The 9,501-nt window shown below is 52.8% G+C and overlaps 1 protein-coding gene across 1 annotated transcript; it reads right to left on the bottom strand.

Moving 5' to 3' along the window:
• Nucleotides 1-417: 417 nt before the first annotated feature.
• On the bottom strand, nucleotides 418-1,986 carry LOC307175156 (syncytin-1-like; the record flags this gene model as incomplete). The annotated part of the gene is made up of 1 exon (XM_079900023.1): nucleotides 418-1,986. The coding sequence occupies one exon, from the start codon at nucleotides 1,984-1,986 to the stop codon at nucleotides 418-420; it is 1,569 nt and encodes a 522-aa protein (XP_079756149.1).
• Nucleotides 1,987-9,501: the final 7,515 nt, after the last annotated feature.

Genomic DNA, 9,501 nt, shown 5'->3' with positions numbered 1-9,501 from the left:
GGGGGGGTCAGCAGGCGTAATTATAGAAGTGAGAGCGGCTGGTTAAGTTTCGGTCTCCTGAGGTTTTGTTTCTTAATTAGAAATACTTAAGGCGGGGCCATGGTCGCAAAAAGAAATAGTGCAAACAGGAGGACTGATACAACCCTAGCAGTGCTGCGGCCTCCACCAGCCCAACGGCAGGGCGTCGGGAGGCTGTGCGCCCAACTTCAGGCGGCGCTCCCAAATGTGGCAAGCCCAGCGCCGCGCCCTGGAATGGTCCTTTTTTCGGCCCTCCCCCTCCGGAAAGAACAGAAAAGAAATTCCAGGAAAAGCACAAATTGAATGCAGGGCGTCAACTCAGTCCTATTCTCACCAAACTAGAACATAGCCCCCTCATTCCCCCCTTTCTCATGAACCAGAGGAGCCAATCTTGGGTCCTCAAGGCTCCGTTTCTTCAATTTCTGAGGCCTCGCAGGGCTGATATTGTGTTCTTAATATCATTAGCTGGACTGTATTTATTCTTTCGCGAACAAAATTCATGACTTTACTGAGTATACAGGGGCCTATAGTGAGGAGGAGAAGGAGGCATAGTAGAGGGCCCAGGATGGGGAGGAGGAAGGGGAGCATCCCATGAAATCCTGACCAAAGGGGATTATCCGCTAATTCTTGCCGGCGGCGAGCTAGGTCTTCCTGGAGCTGGTGGATCTTATTTCTTACAATGCCTGATTTATTTGCATAGAAACAACATTTTTCTTTTAGGGCGAGGCATATCCCACCCTGTTCAGCTGTCAGTAAGTCTAAGCCCCTCCTATTCTGTAGGACCACCTCGGCCAGCGAATCTAATTGGTCCTGTAAGTCCTGAATGGTCCCAGAGAGAGTTTCTACATCTTCTATTAATTGCCTAGACAGCTGACTATAGGAGTGAAGGGAGACCCCAAGACCTGTACTCCCTGTGGCCACAGCTCCTGTAATTCCTAATCCTACCAGGAGGGGTAGGACTGTAATGGCTCGTTTGGTTCTGCCTGCCCAGAGGTCAAAGCTGGGAATGGGCAACGGGGTGTCTCCCGAGATCAGGTCTACATTGGGGAGAAGGGTGGCCAGGGTGCAGACCCCTGTCCAATTCGGGGGTAAATAGGTGTATGCTAGGTTACTTCCACAGACAAAGACAGTGGTATTAGGACTACAGAGGGAGGAGTTCACGGGGATATATTGACTACATCCAGTGGATGAAAGGATTCCCAAGTCAATACTGGCGTTAGAGAGGGAATCGTTCTTGACAAAGCATGAGGTATTAAAGGTGGTTGAAAATTTTGAAAATTGTATGGGGAACGGCTCGGGGAGTGAAGTAGGGTTACATCGTTCGCTGATATTTAAATTGGCGAAGGTGGGGATGGCTATAGGGCGGGGCGGTCCTTGAGGAAGGCAGAGCCAGCAATCCTGTGCTAAGTTGGGGTTGGTGGTATTCAAAAGCGCAAAAGTAGCTTCTAGTATGGACATGGTCTGGGAGTCCAATTCAGAGGGATCGACCTTAGGGAGAATTAGGGGGTGGTAGCTGAGCTGTGGGTACAGATGCCGATAGGCCTCTTCTATTTGTCTTCGGGTTTCTATCTGGCGCACTGCGTCCTGGGGCCCCCCACCGTCTGACATATGTGTGGGGGCCCTGGTATTCCAGCATACCGGGGTCCCGGGGGTGCCAGTGCATCCAGCCTGAAGGTATTTATTATCATCACTAATGGTGGGGCTTTTATTATTCTGTAGTATGGCTGTGAAATAAGTCTTGTTATTGGCCCCTATACATTGCTGGTAAGAGGAATAGCACATGCTATGCATTGATTCCTGGAAGGTAGAACAGGGGCAAGTAGCTCGAGGGGGAAGTGGCTTAGGCTTATGGTAGCATTGCCAGTTTTGAGAGGCCCCGGTAACCCTATATTCCTGAACAAGATACGCAGTTATGCCCCCGCAGTCCTGCATATGAGTATACCCTCGGGGAACAACAGGAGTCTCCATAGTACCTCCCCTGCACTCGCACGGTGCACCATATAGTAGTTGTATTAAAGTATTCTTATTGGGGGGAGGGCCGAATCCTCCCCTCGTGGCCCGAGGGTTGAGGGTTAGGACTATCATTAGGGCTATCAGCAGTACCTTGGTCATCATGGGGGAGGGTACGGCGCAAAGTCAGTTTGAGGGGATTGTTCTTACTCCGGTCAACAGTCCAGGTGACGTCAGCTTTAGTGGACTTGATGAGGTCAGAAAATGGGTCCACCGGCTTGACGTGCGTGTGATGGATCCAGGCAGCTATGCTGTCCACCTTAATGGCTGTCGGCGTTGTCAGGATGATCTGGTAAGGTCCTTTCCACCTGGGTTCTAGGGTCTCTTGTCGATGGCGTTTGACAAGGACCCAGTCACCTGGCCGGAGCTGGTGTGGAGTAGGTGGGGATCCTGTTGCATATAGCTCTTTTAGTTTGGGCCAGATTGTCTCGTGTATCCGCTGTAAGGCTTGGAGGGAAGACAGGAGATTATTTTCTGGGTCCAATTGGATAAGGTTAGTCTTTAGATTAGGGATGATAGGAGGAGGCCTACCATGCATTATTTCATAGGGAGTAAATCCTAGCTTATAGGGGGAATTTCGCACCCTAAACAGAGCGTAGGGGAGTAGGACTACCCAGTTAGCGCCAGTCTCCATGGTCAATTTAGTCAAGGTCTCTTTTAGAGTTCTATTCATCCTTTCTACCTGTCCTGAACTCTGGGGGCGGTATGCACAATGTAATTTCCAATTAGCCCCAAGTATGGAAGCCAGATCCTGACTTACCTTAGAAACGAAGGCTGGCCCGTTGTCGGACCCTATCATAACTGGAAAGCCATACCTGGGCAGGATCTCTTCTAGTAGCTTCTTAGCTACTATTCGTGCAGTCTCATTCTTGGTTGGGAATGCCTCAGTCCAACCTGAAAAGGTATCTATAAACACCAGTAAATATTTATACCCATATTTGCCAGGCTTTACCTCCGTGAAGTCCACTTCCCAGTAGGCTCCAGGCTGGTTTCCTCTCTCCCGGATGCCAGTGGTTGGCGGGTGGGTGCTGGCATTATGGAGTTGGCAGACTGCACAGTCAGCAACCAGTCGTTCAGTCTTCTCGGAGACATTTTTAATTTTAAGTCCAGTCTGCCTGATGAGATCCTGTAGCCGTCGGGCGCCCAAGTGGGTGCTACGGTGGATCCGTTCAAGGACCAGGGTTCCTAGTCTCTCAGGAAGGAGGATATTGTTTTTAGCGTCCCGCCACCATCCGTCTCTAACCTGGGTTAGAGGAAGCTTGCTCATCCATCTGATGTCATCCTCCGAGTAGTCGGGTTGGGGCGGTAGTTCCCGGGGGCCTGGATCCGGCAGTTGCAGGGGAAGTAATGGTATTGGAGTGTGTGCCGCCTTTCGAGCCGTCTGGTCTGCCAAATTGTTGCCTCGGGTGACTGGATTCGTGGGTTTTTGATGCCCCGGGCAGTGTACAATGGCTAGCTTTTTGGGTTCCCATATGGCCGCTAGCAAGGCCAGGATTTCCTCTTTGTTCTTGATGTCTTTGCCCTCTGCTGTGAGTAGTCCCCGCTCTCGGTATATTGCCCCATGTATATGTGCGGTAGCGAAAGCATACCGGCTGTCTGTGTATATGGTAGCTTTTTGGCCTTTGCTCATCTTGAGAGCTTGGGTCAGGGCAATTAATTCAGCTTTTTGGGCTGAGGTCCCTGGGGGGAGAGTCTCTGCCCATATCACCTCAGTTTCTGATGTTACTGCTGCCCCCGCATACCTCTGACCTTGCTGGACAAAGCTGCTGCCGTCAGTGAACCATGTGACTTGTGCATCCGGTAGGGGCTGGTCACGTAGGTCTTCCCGAACCCCATGGATCTGGGCCAGTACCTCTGCACAGTCATGGAGTGGGGAGTCCAAATCTGGGTCAGGTAATAGGGAGGCAGGGTTTAATGCCCGCGGCGGAGTGTAGCTGATTCTGAGGGGATTTAACAGTAGACCCTGGTAGTGGACCAATCGAGCATTGCTCATCCATCGGTCGGGAGGCTGTTTGAGAACCCCGTCGATGGCGTGGGGGGTGGTGACATGTAACTCCTGCCCCATAGTTAGTTTGTCAGCATCCTTTACCATTAGGGCCGTGGCGGCGATCATCCGGAGGCAAGGAGGCCAGCCGGCAGCCACTGGGTCCAATTTTTTTGATAGGTAAGCAACAGGCCGGGGCCAAGGACCGAGGGGCTGGGTCAACACGGCCTTAGCTATGCCTTTGCTTTCATCTACAAAGAGGTGGAAGGGCTTGGAGACATCAGGGAGACCCAGGGCGGGTGCGGACAGCAAGGCAGTTTTGATCTGCTGAAATGACTGCTCAGCCTCTTCTGTCCATTCAAAGGGCGTCTGCTCTTTGGTGGCTAGGTATAGCGGTTTGGCCATTTCAGCAAATTTGGGTATCCATAAACGGCAGAACCCAGCCGACCCCAAAAATTCCCTCACCTGTCGAGGCGTGGTGGGTCTGGGGATGCGGAGGACGGTTTCCTTCCGTGCATCTGTGAGCCATCGTTGCCCCCCTTTCAATAGGTATCCCAGGTAAGTTACCTCAGGCCTGCAGATCTGTGCTTTCTTGGCAGAGGCTCGGTATCCCAGGGTGCCGAGAGTCCGTAGGAGGTTTCTGGTTCCCTGCAGGCAGGCTTCAGCCGTCTCAGCAGCTATTAAGAGATCATCAACATACTGCAGAAGGGTTACATTGGGGTTTTGTCTCCGGTACTCACTGAGATCCTCGTGTAGGGCCTCATCAAACAAGGTAGGCGAGTTTTTGAATCCTTGGGGAAGTCTGGTCCAGGTGAGTTGTCCGTTTATACCTCTCTCGGGATCTGACCATTCGAAGGCAAAGAGTTCTTGACTTTTGGGCGCCAAGGGTAAACTAAAAAAGGCATCTTTGAGGTCCAGCACAGTATACCATTGTTTTTCTGGACAAAGGGCGCTCAAAAGAGTATATGGATTGGGCACAGTAGGATGGATGTCTATGACCCGTCTGTTAACTTCCCTCAGGTCCTGCACTGGGCGGTAGTCTTTACTGTTAGGTTTGCGGACTGGCAGCAGGGGTGTATTCCAGGCCGACTGGCAGGGACGCAGTATCCCCAGGTCAAGAAGCCGGCGAATATGAGGAGTGATACCAGTCTTGGCCTCTAGGGGCATGGGATACTGTCGGACACGTGCAGGATCTGCCCCCGGTTTGATCTCTATGAATAGGGCTGGGCGGTGTTTGGCTAGTCCCATCCCCCCTGTTTCTGCCCATGCTTCGGGGAACTGCTGAAGCCATAACTCTATATCTTGATTTTGGGAGGGTGGTTCCTGGTGAAGTCGGTACTCATCTTCCAAGTTCAGGGTGAGCACAGATATGGGTTGGTCGTGAGGGTCTGTTACGATTGGCCCCTCTGGCCGAAAATGAATTTGTGCTCCCATTTTAGTGAGTAAGTCTCTCCCCAGTAAGGGGCAAGGGCTATCGGGAATGACCAGAAAGGTATGGGTTACCCTTCCCGTGCCCAAGTCCACAGTTCTCTGAGTGGTCCGAAGGTAACGTTTAACTCCCGTAGCTCCCTGGACCCAGGAGGATTTGTTAGAAATTTTCCCGTGGGGCTTAACCAAGACCGAATGCTGTGCCCCTGTATCCACCAGGAATTGGACTGGTTTCCCCTCCACTCGTAGGGTTACCCTGGGTTCGGGGAGGGGGTCCGAACCCCGTCCCCCCTACTTTGTATCATGTGTAAACAGGACTGGGGTGGCGTTCGGTTGCCATTGCCCCTGGTTGGGGCGAGGCTGCCTTTTCTTGGGGCATTCCCGAGCCCAGTGGCCCTTTTCCTTGCAATAGGCACATTGATCTCTATCCAATGGTCGCCTGGAAGGTCGAGTGGCTGCGGGGCCCTCTTGGTCTTTCTGAACAATGGCGGCCAAGACTTTAGTCATTTTCTCAGTGGCTTTAAGTTGTTTATCCTCTGGGGCGTCCCGGTTATTAAAGACGCGCTGGGCGATACGGAGTAAGTCCTGTATCTGTTTGCCCTCCAGATCTTCTAACTTCTGGAGTTTCTTTTTAATATCAGGGGCTGCCTGGTTAACGAAGGACATTACAATGGCGGCCTGATTTTCGGGGGCCTCTGGATCCATAGGGGTATACTGCCTAAAGGCTTCCATTAATCTTTCTAAATAAGAGGAGGGAGTTTCTGTTTTACCTTGCACGATTGAATATACCTTGGCCAAATTAGTGGGCTTGCGCGCGGCAGCCCGGAGACCCGCCATTAGAGTCTGGCGATAAATGAGCAGTCGTCCCCTACCTTCTCCGGTGTTATAGTCCCAATCATCCTGCGGGGGGCGAGTTAAGGGAAAGGCTGCATTGATGAGGTCAGGGTTAGCGGTGGGTTGACCATCATCTCCAGGAACCAGTTTTCTCGCCTCCAGCTGGATTCGCTCCCGTTCTTCGGTAGTGAATAGGATCCGGAGGAGCTGTTGGCAGTCATCCCAGGTGGGCTGATGAGTGAACATAACGCTATCTAGAAGAGCTATCAAGTCTTTAGGATTATCAGAAAAACGGGCATTCTGGGTTTTCCAATTATATAGGTCACTGGTAGAAAATGGCCAATACTGGAGTCGGGGGTTCCCTGTCTCATCGGGAGGGCCTATTTCTCGCAGGGGTAGGGCTCTGGTAGAATCAGGATGGCGGAACCCTGGGTCGCGCTGAGTGCGTCCGCGAGTGCGCCCAGCCGGCCCCTGGGAATTATTTTCATTGGGCAGGGGGACCGGTAGTGCCTCTGCCTCTCGGTCCTCCGGTTCTGGCCTGGGTGGCCCTCCGGGAGGGGCTGCAGGAGGTTCTACCAAGGGGAGAGGAGCAGAGCCAGGAGCAGGAAGGGGGACTGGTTGTGGGGCCACAGGAGGAGATTGATATGGGGGGGGTCTAGGAGAAGGAGGTCTTGGCTGTCAGAGAGTATGGGTGCAGTTCGGGTCTGAGGCTTGGGAGGTTTAGTTGGTCGGGCCGCAAGGATCTTATATGACCCTGATGACAAAAAGGGGGTCATCCAGGGAGGAGGGTTTTCTACCAGGTCCTGCCATACCAGGATGTAGGGGATCTGGTCCGGATGGCCTTCTTTTCCTGGCAAGAAAACTCTAGATTTAACTTTTAGGATTATAGGAAGACAAAAGGTACCCTCGGTGGGCCAGCCAACCCCGAAAGTTGGCCATTCAGAGCGGCAGAAGGTAATTAGTTTTCTTCTCCAGATATCCAGACTGAAGTTGTGTCCTCGGGACTTTACATCCCCGAAATTAGCGAGAAGGAGGGAGAGGGGGGTACTCTGTGCTTGGCCCATGTCTAGGTCCTGTAAGAGATTGATTAGAAAAGGTTACTCTGAAAACAAAAGTGATTAAGAGCAGTCCCAATAGCGGAGTCTGTAAAAGGAGGAAGGGGAGGTTATCGCGTGCGCGCTTCAGATGGGCTGCCAGCCCCAGATGGGTCGTGGTGGACGTCTCCAACCACACCCGACTAGGTGTCCTATAGCGCGTCCGCCAGGACTGTCCTAGTCCCCAAAACAGAAGGTACCCTGAGCCGGCTTACTTACCGATCGGTTGTCAGCGATGACCCGTTGACCTGATGTCTGGTGGGCTTGGGGGCATCCCGGACGAGCCCCCAAATGAAATGCCCAAGGTCGCGAGGCCCCTCCACAAGACCACCAGAGTCGAGAGTCAAAGCCAAACGGCAAGGGTCATTTATTGCAGGTTCGAACCTGGACCTCCGCGCACTCCTTTCCCGTGACGCTAAGAGGCCCCGGCGGAGATTAGTACAGCTCTTTTATAGACCGGTACAAATATAGTCGCCGATTGGTTGACTTTTAAACAGAGACACTAGTCGCCGATTGGTTGACTTTTAAACAGAGACACTAGTCGCCGATTGGTTGACTTTTAAACAAAGACACTAGTCGCCGATTGGTTGACTTTTAAACAGAGACACTAGTCGCCGATTGGTTGACTTTTAAACAAAGACACTAGTCGCCGATTGGTTGACTTTTAAACAGAGACACTAGTCGCCGATTGGTTGACTTTTAAACAAAGACGCTAGTCGCCGATTGGTTGACTTTTAAACAGAGACACTAGTCGCCGTCTGATTGGTTGGACGGTTGCGGGGGGGGGGGGGTCAGCAGGCGTAATTATAGAAGTGAGAGCGGCTGGTTAAGTTTCGGTCTCCTGAGGTTTTGTTTCTTAATTAGAAATACTTAAGGCGGGGCCATGGTCGCAAAAAGAAATAGTGCAAACAGGAGGACTGATACAACCCTAGCAGTGCTGCGGCCTCCACCAGCCCAACGGCAGGGCGTCGGGAGGCTGTGCGCCCAACTTCAGGCGGCGCTCCCAAATGTGGCAAGCCCAGCGCCGCGCCCTGGAATGGTCCTTTTTTCGGCCCTCCCCCTCCGGAAAGAACAGAAAAGAAATTCCAGGAAAAGCACAAATTGAATGCAGGGCGTCAACTCAGTCCTATTCTCACCAAACTAGAACATAGCCCCCTCACCCCCGCCCCACGCAGAGATCCCAAGGAAGGGGGAGGAAAGAGAGGGGTGGGCTGAAAGCAACACCAGGCGCAAGGGAGGGGGGACAAAAGACTTAATGGGACCGAAGGCTTGTGACAGTGGATCGCCCATGTGACCCTGCAGCCAGGGCAGTGAGCGTCTCTGGTGCCAGGTTTAGGTAGGACACATGCTCTGACCCCAATCAGAGGGGACCCAGGGTCACAGAGTGGCTCTCCCAGGACTAGGGGAAGGGTGGGTGGGAGCTGGGAGGCAGAACCAACACGTGACCGTGGTAGCAACGTCTCAAGGGCCTGCTTAACACGGAAGAAACTTCCAGAAGGGGAGGAGATGGCAGAGAAGAGCGTGGAGGGGCCACAAATCAGCGGGGCTGGTCCCCATCCGCATCCATCCGGCCCAAGCTCCTGGGACTTTACTGCACCAGGAGGAAGTTCCCACGGCCTGGCGCCCTGAAGGTACAGCTTCCCCTTGGGAATGGGAATGGCAGCAGGGAAGGGGTCACGGGTAGGGAGGGAGCCGTGGGGACAAACAGGGCCGCCCCACCAAGGTCCCCGCAGGTCCCAGTCCACGCCCCAGCTGGCTGGCTCCACATGCACCCTGTTCACAGACGGCTGGTTTTGTCACCCAGGAGTTCACTTACCATCTGACCAGGCTGGCGAAAGCTGCAGAACCAAGTACACCAGAAATGTCTTCTCTTTATTGAGGAACTCCCAAGAAAACCACCCAGAACGTAACAAAAAAAGAAAAAAGGCAGAAGGAGCCCACCTTTGGATATGTAGCAGATGAAGAATGGTTTTCGTTTCAGCTCTCTAAATTCCGAGAATCAAAGAAACTGGCTGACCGCGCTTCTCTGTGACGATGCGCTGCTGGCAGCGAAGCAGAGGCCCTACAGGGAGCCTGCAGATTACATTTGCAGACCTCCTGGGCTTTTGTTTTGTTGAAAGGGACTATAGCAGT

Source organism: Stenella coeruleoalba, assembly GCF_951394435.1.
Source record: "Stenella coeruleoalba genome assembly, chromosome: 16".
NCBI lineage: Eukaryota > Metazoa > Chordata > Mammalia > Artiodactyla > Delphinidae > Stenella > Stenella coeruleoalba.
Note: the sequence above shows the minus strand (reverse complement) of the source record. Positions and strands in the feature narration are given on the sequence as shown.